General features: G+C 45.2%; 2 protein-coding genes across 2 annotated transcripts in view; one reads left to right on the forward strand and one right to left on the reverse strand.

Annotated features, from left to right (window-relative positions):
• HERPUD2 (HERPUD family member 2) overlaps window positions 1-15,408 on the reverse strand; it is a 343,531-nt gene that overhangs the window by 185,834 nt on the left and 142,289 nt on the right. The window lies entirely within an intron of this gene.
• The window catches only part of LOC137435197 (copine-2), a 76,840-nt gene that overhangs the window by 14,191 nt on the left and 47,241 nt on the right, over window positions 1-15,408 (forward strand). The window contains 1 exon segment of the mRNA XM_078784556.1: window positions 13,517-13,699. Within this exon segment, the coding sequence (XP_078640682.1) occupies window positions 13,517-13,699 (183 nt within the window).

A 15,408-nucleotide genomic window follows, 5' to 3' on the forward strand; every position in this document is an offset into this window, starting at 1 on the left:
ATACTGTTTTTCAAATCTCCAATTTGTCCCATAAGGGCCCTCATTTGCAGGAGGAAAAGGTTCGAATCCACCAGCGGCGCTACCACGGTCGCGGGCGCGGTCGCCGTGGCCATGTGCGAGGCGCCATTTTGTGCGTCTGCTACCCTCACTGCTTCGCTCTCCTCATGTCCCTCATTTTGGTCCTGGATCGACCCTGCCTCACTCTCCTCTACCGCAACCCAGCCGTCTTGGTCTGCCATAGCGCGACTTTCAAAATTCGGGTTTTTTTTTTTTTTTTGTAAAACACAATCAAATTTCGCCGTTATAATTTCGAGCGCGTGAAACGCGCTCCGGATCGAATCCCACTTCCCGACACCAAATGTTACTCTAATAGTACAATTGGTGTTCCAAAATTTGGGCTAAATGAATTTAGTCCCAGGTCCGAATCCAACTCCTCGACACCAAATGTTACAGACGCGGTTTTGGATGTTAGTTTACCGAGCGGTTTGGTATGACCGCGTCTGCACAGTTTACCCGATTCCACTCGAACGTTGGCCAAATCGCGCTATGCTAAATCAATTAAGGAAAGGACACAACGGCTGGGATTAGATGACACGACACCAGGGGTACAGTTCTCAAGACCTCCGGAGGAGGTTATAATATTTGTATGCAGAACGTTTAGATTACACTGACAAGAGGTACAACATAGAAAGGTGGGCACTTAAACACGGTCTTATATTAGCCCCGACAGATCACAGATAAACGGGACAAGACTGACTCACACAGGGATTGATGGCAAGGAAGGGCAGGTAGTCGATGGATAGCACAAGGTGCACCTTGGCTCAGGGACAGGATAAAGCGCGGTCCAAAAGATGCAGGGAGGTCTCTCAGCGCTCGGAGGTGGCGACTTCTCTCTCCAAGCTGGGGGCGCATCTGACGTCACCTCCGGTAAGTGGCTGCGTATATCCAGCGGGGAGTGACACGCCCTCGGCTCGTTAGCTCCGCCCCAGATGGAATCGGCCCGCCGCTTCTTATTGGGTGCGGGGGGGGTTACCGGGCTCCGCCCTTGACGAGGAGCTGACAGTCAGCCCCTTCGTGGTAACCCCGTCGGAGCACATGGGCAATGGCGGCTAACCAAGCCGGAGTGAGGACGCCCACTCCCCGCACCGCGGCCGCGCCGCCGCCTGCTGTTGTTGTAGTTGTTGTTGTAGTTCCATGAGATGATGGGAGGATGCGGAGATGAGGTTGTGGGGAGGTATTGGGAGGTCCTAAACTCACTACTGGTGCCATACAATCACATTCTGGTGAAACGAAGAGTCAGAATTAATGGAAACGAGTCCTTAACTGACATAGACTAAGAATAACTAGCAAGATGTCCTATAGTTGTCTACGTGAGATGCGGTGAACCTGGGCACGACATTTAATGGGGGAAAAAGGGGAAGGTCGGGGCTACAGAGTGTTGTTTACAGACAATGGGACTAGGGAATGGGGGATTGGGGATAGTTGGGGAGTATTGGGGAAATAGGGGAATATTTACAAGCGGATATGGATGGAGGCCAAATCCCATATCCGCAACAATATGTATATATATGTGAATATATGTATATATATATATATATATATATATATATATATATATATATATATATATATATATATATATATATATATATATATATATATGTATGTATATATATATGTATGTATATATGTATGTATGTATATATGTATGTATATATATATGTATGTATATATATATATATGTATATATATATATATACATATTGTTACATTTGCGGGGGGTATGGATACCTTAGTAGAGAGAGGATGTATACAGTCACGTGAAAAAGTAAATACACCCCATGTAAAGTTTTTTGACTTTTTCAACATATTTTCCAACATACAACTATTTGATCTTCATTTCAACAATATTGATAGATAAAGGTGATATAATACAACAAATATCATGAAACATTTACATTTTGTAGTCCATTGTATAATTTAAATAAACATGAATGCAAATTTCGCATGTGGAAAAAGTATGTACACCCCTACATTTATCACCACTTCAAATACCTAAAATTAGAATCAGGTGCACCAGCTCAGGTGCAAATGATTAGAACATCGTTAGAGAGGATCTTGGAGGAACCTGTCTTATTTAAACCTCAGACATTTCGTTTGGTTTGCTCTTTGTTGTTGAATTGTGTGGCGTCACCATGCCTAGATCAAAAGAGCTCTCTGAGGCCTTCAGAAAGAAGGTTATAGATGCCTACGATTCTGGGAAGGGATTTAAAAAGATCTCCAAACAATTTGAACTCAATCATTCGACTGTCTGGAAGATCATCGACAAGTGGAGAAGATTCCAAACAAATGCCAACTTGTTCAGGCCAGGCTGCCCCAGAAAGTTCAGCCCGAGAGCAGACCGCAAGATGCTGAAAGAAGTCTCTAAGAACCCTAGAATGTCATCACGGGACCTACAGGTAGCTCTTGCGACTGTTGATGTCAAAGTGCACGAGTCTACCATTAGAAAGAGGCTGCACAAATTTGATCTACATGGGAGGTGTGCCAGGAGGAAGCCTTTGCTGTCAAGAAAGAACATCAGGGGACTAAAGTTTGCCAATTAACACCTCGGCAAAGACCAGCACTTCTGGAGCAATGTGCTCTGTGGACAGATGAGTCAAAGGTAGAGCTGTTTGGCCACAGTACCAGAAGACATGTTTGGCGAAAACCAAAGACAGCATTTGACCACAAGAATCTGATACCAACTGTAAAGCATGGTGGTGGAAATATTATGGTTTGGGGCAGCTTTGCTGCATCAGGGCCTGGGCAGCTCCCCATCATAGAATCCACCATGAATTCTTCATTGTACCAGATGGTGCTTGAGGATAATGTGAGGCCATCTGTCAGAAAGTTGAAGCTCAACCGAAGGTGGACCTTGCAACATGACAATGACCCTAAACATACCAGTAAACCCACCAAGGAATGGCTGAAAAGAAAGAAATGGAGGGTTCTGGAATGGCCAAGTCATAGCCCGGATCTAAATCCCATCGAGATGTTGTGGGGGAATTTGAAACGAGCTGTGCGTGCAAGAAACCCCTCAAACATCGCACAGTTGAAAGAATTCTGCATGGAGGAGTGGACAAAAATTTCTCCGAGTCAATGTCAGAGACCTTTAGACAGTTATACGAAATGCCTACTTGAGGTTGTTTCTGCCAAAGGGGACAATACCACCTATTAGAGCCAAGGGTGTACTTACTTTTTCCATCTGTGAAATTTGCATTGATGTTTATTTAAATTATACAATGGACTACAAAATGTAAATGTTTCATTATATTTGTTATATTATATCACCTTTATCTGTTAATATTGTTGAAATGAAGATCAAATAGCTGTATGTTGAAATATGTTGAAAAAGTCAAAACTTTACATGGGGTGTACTTAGTTTTTCACGTGACTGTACATATAGCATATGTATATCGGTCTTGTTACTCTCCCACAGATATGTATGTATATTTCCTGGTATTAGCAGAAAACTAGAGGAATCTCGGCGAAATAGCTGTTTATAATATCAATTTGAATTTTTTATCTGGGTTTTATTTCTATAAATGTCTGTCAAACTTTGATTTAAGTGGTAATAAGTTTTGATTCTATACATGTAAAGCTTAAATAGTTCCAAGATTTTTTTTTCTTTTTTTTTTTTCATTGTGAGGAATGTAAGTAGCTATATATTATAATCGTAATGTGATGTCTGGTAATTTTATCTCCCTCCTCCCCCTCACTGGAAATTTTACAAATCGCACCCTGCCCCCTTTTGTGTGTAATAACTAGATACCCAATTAGCAAAGATAATCTGGATGGGTGGTTTTTAGGAAACACCATCTCCTTACTGGATGGCTGTTGGCTCCCTTCGGGAGCTCATCCACCCTTTCTCAGGTGTTATTTTTAGTTCTGCACGGTGTCATAGTCACCCTCCCCACTAGCAAAGACAGTAAGAGGTGTCGGTTTAATCGCCGACAACCCAATGCTATTCTGATGATGCTATGCTCATGATGCTATTTTGATGATGGTATGCTCATGATGCTATTATGAGCATCATGAGCCATTGGTGTTCAGATGAGAATTCTAAACAGGCCGACCTGTTGTTTCACTCATTATTTTCGTGGAGACAGCCATGTCTTGAATGCACACAGCAGCCTTTACAAATGCAACTACGAACGCAATATGCTTTGCCTAGCAAATAAAGTAACCCATAAAGTTGACACATGGTTGCCTCCATTCACCAAGTTGTTTTAGTTCACACTCGCATGTTGGCACTGTGCTGACAAATGCACCATTTGCAGCTTCACACCGGGGCTGAGACCGGCCGTAGTCCATCTTCACAGCACTGTTACTCTGTTAATGCACTTTAAACAACAACCGATCGACTTCAACCCATTAGCAGTGATGTTCCTTGAGAATATATCTTGCGTGCACTTACACAGATACTTGGTTAATTTTGACACCAAATGTATAATGTCTACTTCGCAGCGTTGTCTTAGTAGTGGGGCCACGGAGCTTTGATGCAGCTCCTTTTTGTGCCAGCACAGATAAATTGTGGGCTGTCAACTGAAGACGAAGAATGAGTTGCATTTCCTACTGATTGATGCATTAAACATACAGTACAAGGATGCAAAGTGAAAAATAAGAAAGAAAAGTTTTTGATCAGAGATGATGATTCTTTTTTTATTTGAAATTTGAGTTTTGCTTTCATTTAAGCTTTTTCGTTTTTTAAAGCCAATATATTGTTCCGACCTGGGACATGAAGCTGCCACGCACGAATAACTTTGTACTTCGGCAGGTTGTGAAGCAGCAACTACGAATGCCAATTGGTCCATCGTGCGATAGCAGGGTCCATTGTCTAACACCGCTTAAGCCACGGTCCCATAGAGCCTGCGTTGGTATACGATGGGCTACGATGGCCCAAACCTACGATTGCCCACGATCACTCTGAACAAGTCGGCATGAACTGATGATGATGAAGTGATGGCTGATGGCTGGGGTTTATATACCCCCAAAGTAGCAACCCCCAAAGTAGCTACGAGGACGCAGGATGATCCTGCGTCCTCGCAGGATTGTCGTACGTTGTCGTATGATATCGTACGTGTCGTACGACGGTTGTACGATGGTCTACGATTGTAGTATCGTGGACCATCGCAGACCATCTTTTGAACATTTCAAAAGATGATTTTCCAACCTACGATGGCCACAAAATCGTACGTCGATGCAGGATGGGCTCCACGATGCTCCACGATCCTACCATCATCGACCATCGTATACCAACGCAGGCTCTATGGGACCATGGCTTAACCTATACCACGTGACGGTTCCAATCGGAGAACGTACCCTCCGGTGGTGTACCCCTTTTGTTCCTGGATGGAAATTTGAACGGCCGAGCAACCGTTGGTACCCACCGGGCTGATGCTAATTTTGTTACGGCCGATCGCTACTCTGGGTGTGAGCAATGGCAGACCAATGAAAGATAGGACATTCACGGACAGTTGGAAAGGAAACGTTTAACGATTTGAATTATCTACAAATATGTACAATGCAATTTATCGATAGGAAAGAAAAAGGGACAAGAAGCAGATGCTTAATTTACGCCTTATGACAATCACTACAAATAAACACAACACACAAAATGGGCGCCCAGCACACATTCACGGGTGAGAGGGAGGGGAAAACGAACGTCGGAATCCTGTTACAAAATGGTTATGATGTTACCAGGACCTTGTTGTCTTGATTAACTAACGAGCACCACGCCAGCAAAGGGGGCAGTCCCAAGCACGAGCAAGAAGAGGCAAAGGCAATCCCCAGCATGAACTTGAGCAAGCATAAAGCGTTGGGAACTCGGCAGAGTGAGTGCGTCGGGAACCGTGCAGGTAAGAGGCAGTAACACGCGGAGAGAGAGCACCTCATGATCTTGTGCAGAAAAAGAGTACGAATCATGCAGGCATGTGCAGAGAGAACAAAGTCCAAGGCCTTTCTAGCCAGCAGAGAGAACAAAGTCCAAGGCCTTTCTATCCAGCAGAGAGCGTCATGCAGGCACGTGCAGAGAGAACAAAGTCCAAGGCAGCAGAGAGAGAATCGAGTCGTGTCCTCGTGCAGAAAGAGAGCCTGTCATGCACATGTGCAGCAAGAGGGAGCAGAGAGAGAGAATCAAGTATCCCAGGCCTTTTTGTCAGGTCCTGGAGAGGGTGGAGGCTGTTTGAGAAGGGTTTTCGGGCTGCCGATTGGTGGAGTGTCACTTCCCTTGCCCCCCACAAGCCCCCCTCCATAGTTCCTCTGGTGTTGATTAGTGGCCCATTGTGTCACCCTGCCCCCACAGGCCCTCTCGAAGGGACTTTTACCTGGTGCATAACCCAATGATCTTTGGTGCATTTAAAAAGTTCCCTGTCCACAAAATGTTGTTGCTGGCATCCACCCTTGAGGCCTTTGATCTGTCTTTTGTCCTTCAAGACTTTGAATCAATATCTGTGGATGCAATCTTTGTGCATCTGCCTGGCTTCCTCTTATGAATGGAGGGCCTGTCTTTCCCTCCCCAATGCATGACATACTAACCCATATAAGGGGAAGCGACTAACATAATGTTCTGCTATGAAATAACTATTTTAAGGGACCTTTATGGTGGTTGCCATTCCTCCTTAGCGGTTTTCTAAAACCACAACAATATTTAATATAGAGACTGATCATGTGTTGTCCAAAATGCTGGTGCATGGGTGAAGGTCGAGCAGCTTACGCCTGCCACTTAAAGGAAGTAAAGTTTCTGGTGTTCTGCAGAGCTCTGGCCCAGTTGCATAAAACTCCCTTAAAAAGGAAAGATTTCCCTTAAGGTACGCTTTAATCATTAGCTAAGAATTTCCTTTAGTGCTCCTACATAAACAATCCTTAAGGAAATCCTCAGCTAAGGATATCCTTCAAGTTGAATAAATCCTTCGTAGCCATTGCTATACCAGGCAACCAATCAGATTAGAGATGGGAAGAGACGTCCAAAAGCAAGAACACGTAACTAATGAACACATAATGGGGGAACACATGCTTGCGGGTTAAAGAGGAATAAAGTGATTCTTGTGTAAAATTCATTCGATGCTCATTGAGCATTTCATCACTTCCACCACTGAAGGGGGTGGAGGTTATGGGTCTGGTTGCATAAAACATGCTTAAGGAAAAATTTGAAGATTTCCTTAACTTTTAAACCTGAAGTGGTAAGTGGTAAGGAGGTAAGTTTTCCTTAAGAGGAAGTCCTTAAGTTGAGGATGGTTTAATATATGAATAATTTGAAAGGTTTTCCTTAAATCCTTCCTTAAAGTTAAGGGAGCACCCCCCATCTTTATACACCAACCTTTGAGTTTCAAAGACGCGCTCTTCATGGAAATTGGGCATGAAGAGGGCCACGTTGCCTCGTTGAGCCTCACGCAGCCCCGTTGTGTGCCTCTCAACAAGACAGTTCTTTTCCCTGTCTCATCCCATCGCTCGCCCCATCGCTCGTCCCATCGCTCGTTCCACCGCTCGCCCCATCGCTCGCCCCATCGCTTGCCCCATCGCTCATTCCGCCGCTCATCCCACCGCCCATCCCACCGCCCGTCCCATCGCTCGTCCCATTGCTCGTCCCACCGCTCATCCCACCGCTCGTCCCGCCGCTCGTCCCACCGCTCGTCCCATCGCTCGTCCCATCACTCGCCCCATCGCTCGCCCCATCGCTCGCCCCACCGCTCATCGCACCGCTCATCCCACCGCTCGGCCCATCGCCCGCCCCATCACTCATCCCACTGCTCGTCCCATCGCCCGGCCCATCGCACGTCCCACCGCTCGCCCCATCGCATGTCCCATCGCTCATCCCATCGCCCAGCCCATCGCCCGCCCCATCGCTCATCCCACCGCTCGTCCCACCGCTCGCCCCAGCACTCGTCCCATCGCTCATCCCACCGCTCATCCCATCGCTCGTCCCATCGCCCGGCCCATCGCCCAGCCCATTGCACGTCCCATCGCCCGCCCCATCACTCATCCCACCACTTGCCCCACCGCTCGCCCCATCGCTCGCCCCACCTCTGCACGTACCGCTGCATGTACCGAGCTCGACTATCCGCTCTAACTCCTCTATCCTGAGGCCTATTCGCTACACTCAGCAAAAACTTTTGTCTTTGAACAACACCACTCGATTGACTCCTGGACTCGTGTCAGGCCTCAGAGAACTTGAAATCGGCGTTGGTCTCCCGAGAAAACGCACAAAGCGAGGCGGGAGGAGAAAGCAGAGAAAAATACCGATTGTGATTTCTCTTCGCGACCAGCGACGGCCCGGCCCACATTTTAATAATTCCTGCAAAAAGGTGTCCCCTGTCAACTTCAATAACCTCATCTATCCCTGTAGAACATACACAGCACCAAAACAACACCATTCTGACCTGTATCTCGCCTTATTCAACGCTCAGTCTGTAAGTAGTCCTGACGAGCGAACCGAAATTACCTCTTTTATTCAAGATAACGATATCGACGTGTTTTTTCTGACCGAAACTTGGCTCCGACCCAGTGGCGACGAAGCGAGATGTGCTGATCTCACCCCACTTGGATACATCCTGCAGTCATTTCCGCGCTCCTCTAGGGGTGGGGGCGTGGCTGTTATTTACAGAGACAACTTCTCTCCCTTTGCCTCCTTCACCATGACTTTTTTGTTCGACCATTCATCCTACGAGCTAGCCCATGTCACCTTCACTCTGTCAGAAAACACTCTTCATTTCTTCTGCCTCTACCGACCTCCACCTAACCGGAAAAACAAGCTTACTGACTCTATGTTCGTGACCCAGCTTCCTAATCTGCTCGACCACTGCAATACTCTTCCTGGTTTCGTCTTGATTCTTGGAGATTTCAACGTGCACTACGACCAACCACAACATCCTCTCACTTCAAAGATCATTGACCTCCTTTCTACTTTTAGTCTGTCTCAGTCTGTCTCCCAACCTACACACGTTAAAGGACGCATCCTGGATTGGTTAGTGCACAGATGCGATGATCAGTTGGTGCAGTCCACGTCAGTGACCTGTGCTATCGCCTCGGACCACTTCTGTGTCACCAGCCACCTGAGTATTGCTGTTCCTCGTCTTCAGCCCACCTTCATCACTGCCCGCAACATTCATGCCATCGACCGTTCCGCCTTTAAAGAGGACCTTCACACCCGTCTCTCTGGCCGTTCCTACGTCACTGCAGAAGACCTCGACTGTTGCCTCCGCACAGCGTTGGACTGTCATGCTCCAGCGACACGGCGTGCCGTTCCCAGACGCAGGAGTACTCCGTGGTTCAGCGCAGTCAGCGACGAAGTCAGGGCTGCCAAAAAGGAACGACGACATGCCGAGAGACAGTGGCTGAAGACTGGCCTCACAGTCCATAAACAGTTGTATAACATAGCTAAAAGACTCGTCATAAAAATCATTCTGAAAGCAAAAACGTCATATATTTCTGATCGGATTACTAGGAGCTCCTCCTGCAAGCAACTGTTCAGCATTACCAACCGCCTGTTTTCCACCAAAAATAAATCCGTTCTTCCCACTGTATTTCCTCAAAACGAACTACCGCAACGCTTCCTGCATTTCTTTCACAATAAAATTGAGTCAATAAGAAACAATCTTGACAAGCAGTCACTCCTTTCCTTCGATGATGCTGCACACTGCTATCACGGACGACCTCTTAGTTCGTTTACTCCTGTTACTGAGGAAATTGTCAAATGTACAATCCTCAAGTCAAACACAAAAACATGTGATCTCGACCCCCTTCCCACCGATTTGTTCATTGAGTGTTTGGACACCCTCCTCCCATTTATTACTGCAGTTATCAATGATTCTCTGACTACGGGTTCATTTCCGCTTCTCTTTAAGCAAGCTCTTGTTAAACCACTTCTTAAAAAGCCCACCCTTGACCTTAACGACATGAAAAATTACCGTCCCATCTCCAACCTGTCTTTCCTGTCAAAGATCACAGAAAGAATTGTGTTATCACAGATGAATGACCATCTAGTTTCAAATAATCTTTTCAACTAGCCGAAACCCGTGGAACATCCACGGAAGGGAGGATGTGGTGTATGGATAGAGTGTACCATTATGGATGGCATAGGGGAGCGCTCATGGGATCTTCTTCTTCCATTAAGCTCCAATTTTTTCTCTTTAAGTTAAGTCCAATCAGTCCTCTCTGCTCAAAGTGCTCAGGCCATGCCTTCCCGCTCTCATACTTTTATTTCCGTTCGGTGTAGAAAGAGATTGACATATCGTTCGTCTGTTTTCAGCTCATTATCTTTAAGCTTCCTTACGTCTCGCCACCTGCTACACCTCTCTGAGTTACGAGGATTTATGCAATGCACCCCGAGTATCGCAACGTCACTCCATTTAACTTTATTAAAATGACGATAAAGACGTGAAACCCGTGGAACATCCACGGAAGGGAGGATGTGGTGTATGGATAGAGTGTACCATTATGGATGGCATAGGGGAGCGCTCATGGGATCTTCTTCTTCCGTTAAGCTCCAATTTTTTCTCTTTAAGTTAAGTCCAATCAGTCCTCTCTGCTCAAAGTGCTCAGGCCATGCCTTCCCGCTCTCATACTTTTATTGCCGTTCGGTGTAGAAAGGGATTGACATATCGTTCGTCTGTTTTCAGCTCGTTATCTTTAAGCTTCCTTACGTCTCGCCACCTGCTACACCTCTCTGAGTTACGAGGATTTATGCAACGCACCCCGAGTATCGCAACGTCACTCCATTTAACTTTATGAAAATGACGATAAAGACGTTTCCTTATATATCCTAATTTAAAATGTTCAAGGGAATAAAAAGACCATTTGGTTCACACCACCCATGTTCACACCACTCGACTGTCCAATCAGCGGACGGCTCGCTTTTCCTTCGCCCAGCAGACGCCAATACGATGGCGTCGTAAGATGGCGTCGTATTGGCAGTTCATCAGATTCTTTTGGGCCCCAACGTCAGCTAATTCAGATTTTTCGAGTATGGCTGTACATGATAAACAAAGAGCGCGGTTCGTAGATCGTAAATCCATTAGTGCCGTGGGCATCGGGTCACTGGGTGCGGCGTAAAAGGGATAACAAAGTCGAGTCCTTACGGTATTATTATATAGATTCTCGCCAGTCAGCATATAGACCAGGCCATAGCACCGAGACCGCTCTCCTAAGAATAACCAATGATCTTCTGACCTCTCTTGACTGTGGTATTAAGGTTTCCGTTCTTGCTCTTTTAGACTTGTCTGCCGCCTTTGACACGATTGACCATCGTGTCTTAATTCGTCGTCTTGAAATCACATTTGGTATAACTGGTACTCCCCTTTCTTGGCTGATGTCCTATCTTACTGATAGAGTGCAAACAGTTGTTGTCAATGGCCAGAAATCAGCCCCTTCTCCGCTTTCCTTTGGCGTTCCCCAGGGCTCAGTCCTGGGACCTATCCTCTTTCTTTTGTACACTCAGCCTATATTTTATCTTGTTGCCAGACATTCAGTTGATTACCACGCCTTTGCAGACGACAATCAGCTGTACAAAGGAAGCACGATTCAACAAATCGTGCCCACTGTTGATGTTGAAGTGTTAGAAGGCTGTATTGCTGACGTGAAGGCGTGGATGACCCAAAACAAACTTCAGCTTAACGATGCTAAAACAGAGTCTATGATTGTAAGATCGCACAGATGTCCTCTGCAATGTTTACTTCCTACCACTATTCATGTTGGTGAAACCGATGTAAACTTTGTTTCGTCGGCCAAGAACCTTGGTGTGGTTTTCGACTGTAACATGACATTTTCCAAGCAAGTACTTCAAACTTGCAAATCAGCATACTTTCAGCTGCGAAAGATCGCATCCATTCGCCACTTTCTTACTCCTCAAGATGCTCTAACTCTGGTCTGTGCCCTTGTCCTCTCAAGGCTAGACTATTGTAATTCTTTGTATGGCTGCCCTCAGTTTCTCTTGGATAAGTTACAAAAGGTTAAAAACTCTGCCGCTCGTCTTGTCTGTAAGGCGAAGAAGTCTGACCATGTTACTCCACTTCTTGAATCTTTACACTGGCTGCCTGTCTCTGCTCGTGTGCAATACAAAATTTGCACACTATGTTATAAATCATTGTGTGGAACGGGACCTCACTATCTCTCCGATTTGCTCACTCTCTATGAACCTCGGCGACGGCTTCGTTCAAGCGACGACTCTATGACCTTAGAGCTGCCGCACACCAGCACCAAGTCGTTTGGTGAGAAATCCTTTTCCTTTGCTGCACCTCTGCTCTGGAATGACTTGCCTTCCTCTGTTCGACATGCTGACTCTCTTCCTGCCTTTAGAACCTCCCTCAAAACCTATCTGTTTCACAAGTCTTTCAAAGTCTAAGTCCTGTTTTCCCTTTGGTTTGAGGTGGGACGGAGATCGAGCGTATGTCTGTGTGCATGTGCGGGGGAGGGAGGGGAGGAGGAGGGAGAGTACACATCTGTGGGTTTTGAATGGGGAGGGAGAGGAATAGGGCAAGAGTGAAGGTGTGTCTGTGTGTGTGTATGTTTGTGTATGTGTGTGCGGTGTGTGTGCGGTGTGTGTGCGGTGTGTGTGCGTGTGTATGTTTGTGTATGTGTGTGCGGTGTGTGTGCGTTCGCATGATAATGTAAAGCACCATGAGGGTCGTTTACTCTGCTTGATGGGGCTACATAAGACTCCTTTATTATTATTATTATTATTATTATTATTATTATTATCACAGCGCGATGACAGAGACTGATATAATAATACTTCCACAATTTTCACTCTTTTATGATATCCAGAATATTTTGCTTGTTGTTCGCACTTGTATTTCACTTTTATATTTCATACTTTCACCATTCTCGGAAAGTTTCCAAACATTTACTGCACAAATTGACACACTTACAATAAAATGCACAATAAGAATGGAATGAATTTTACACAAGAATCATTTTATTCCTCCTTCATCCACAAGCATGTGTTCCCCATGCAACATACAATGTATAATACCTGGGTAATTTATGAAAGCTTGCTTATAATTGGTGGAGAAAAGCCCATGACGAGTGGGTGGAGGGGGGTCAGGGGAAAGGAGCTCCCTCAACTTTAAGGAAGGATTTAAGAAAACAAACTGAAGGATATTTGTATATGCAACTATCCTCAACTTAAGGATGTCCTTAATGGAAAAGTTAAAGAAATACTTAAGTAAATTCTCAAGTCTGTCCTTAAGGATAGTTTATGCAACCGGGCCTCTGTCCTTGGTCCCACTCATTTCCTTAGGGAAGATGGGGAGGGGTACTTTTGCATACTTCCCAATAATACATTGCCAGTGCAAAACGATAAGTATACAGTATTTAAACATCAGCAATAAATTTATCCTAATGCTGTATAAATGTTTTCTTTAACCATATGAACCTTGTTAAAAGAAAAAGCGACATTTCTTAACAATTAAAAAACTTAAATGCACATCTTATAAGACACTGAGTTTGATACCGTTGCTAATTTTATGTGAATGTCACACAGATGATGGCTGGTGCCGCATTTGGGCAAACAGGTCCGATGTCTGCGACAATTCCCAGTGTGGGAATGTGCATCAGTCGGGTGCAGATCACCATCTCTTGCAAGAATCTTCTTGACATGGACGTGTTTAGCTTATCTGACCCTTTCTGCGTACTCTCGACAGAAACTTCTGGGAGGTGGATGGAGGTAGATGCCTCAGTTATCCTCAAATATTTTGACTTGTGTCTTTGTTTTGGGGATTGCTAACAAATGCCCCATCCTTATGGAAGGGTTAATTCCTCCATTTATTATTTACTAGTAAATATCACCCATCGCTTTGCTGACTAGAATACTAGGGGAGGGGAGAGTGAGGAGGGAGGAGAAAGGAGGGGGGGGAGTGAGGAAGGGGGAAGAGCAAGGAAGGGGTGGAGGGGGGAGCGAAGAAGGGGAAAGGGAGGGGGAGAGCGACACCTCAAACATTGAGTGGGAATTTTTCAAAGGATAAATTAATTAAAATATTATTACAATACCAGCAAAAGTACCCAGTGTTGTTGGGCAATACAGGGTCGCTTTGTGATGGGAATATTAAGAGAGGGGGAGAGACAGAGATGGGTGGAGGAGAGGTAGAGAGAGAGAGTTAGAGAGAGAGAGAGAGAGAGCGGATGGAGGAAGGGGGCGTGGCGGAAGGAGTGGGGAGAGCGAAGTCTGATCACTACATGTCGCTATACGGTATACTTCGGAAGGGAGAGGTCGTTCAAGGAGGGGAGTGAGAGAGAGGGAAGGGGAAGTAGAGTAGGGGAAGGAGAGGAGGGGAAGGAGAGGAGGGGAGGATGGGGAGGGGGAGGTTAGGAAGAGGGAGAATGGTGTAGAAGTATAGCTTCTAAAAATTAATCAAACCATTAGACTATCCTTATGGATGAGTTTCCTGTAGTTAATTACAATACTGTTTGTACTTTCTTCTTTGCAGGAAAACCACAGAGATATGAGTGTTGTTGTGTAAAATACTTTGAATAGGTGCATTTGGATAATAGAATATGTATTCTTGTGTTCGTAAGTGGAAAGAGATGGTGGTGTGATGAGAAAGGCAATACGCTATGTGGAGTGGAAAACTATGCACTCAGCTATTCCTTCTTTGCATGAATCTCCCCTCTGAGATTAAAATTAGATGTACATTCATCCACTTTGACTCTCCTCCCCGCTGGGATTTGCAGTAAAATGATTGCCAGATGGTTCCAGATGAACACTTTACCCAAGGGAATACCCCAAGCAGCAACTTTTCCAAACCACATCTTTCAGTTTAACATCTCAAAGCATACCTAATGGTTCTCATGGCTTGCATGATGAGAGACAGATGTTGTGGTGCCAGACTGGCTGACCTTAGGAACCCATTGATGCTCTTTTTTCCCCTCCCCCTTTTTACCACTTCAAAGAGAAATTCCGCTATAAAAAGGACTAAACTCTCCAGTATAGACAGAAGACTTACTTGATTCGTTGTGTTTTGCTGTGTATCTTGTGCTGTAACGTTTTTACAATCAAGTGAGCTTTTCCATGGAATTTTGCTCAACTGTTGTATGCTTATGTATTGTGTAAGGTAAATCAGTTCTTTATCAAGTCAAGTGCTTCTCCAATAAGTAATAAATCTCTCCAACCTAAAGGAAGATGTCTGTGGACTTAGCTTAGACAAGCACACCTCAATCCATCTTCAACAATGGGGAGGGGAAGGATGAGGATGGGAAGGGGGGGAGAGAGAGAGAGAAGAGAGAAGAGAGAGGAGAAGCCAGATTGGATTCCTAGTATGGTTCATCAGAGGACCTGGGTTTGATTCCTGGTCTTGGCATGTAATTTTCCCACATATGTCAATATACATATATATATATATATATATATATATATATATGTATATATATATATATATA

This window comes from Myxine glutinosa, chromosome 9, assembly GCF_964187855.1.
Source record: "Myxine glutinosa chromosome 9, kmMyxGlut1.1, whole genome shotgun sequence".
Taxonomy (NCBI): domain Eukaryota; kingdom Metazoa; phylum Chordata; class Myxini; order Myxiniformes; family Myxinidae; genus Myxine; species Myxine glutinosa.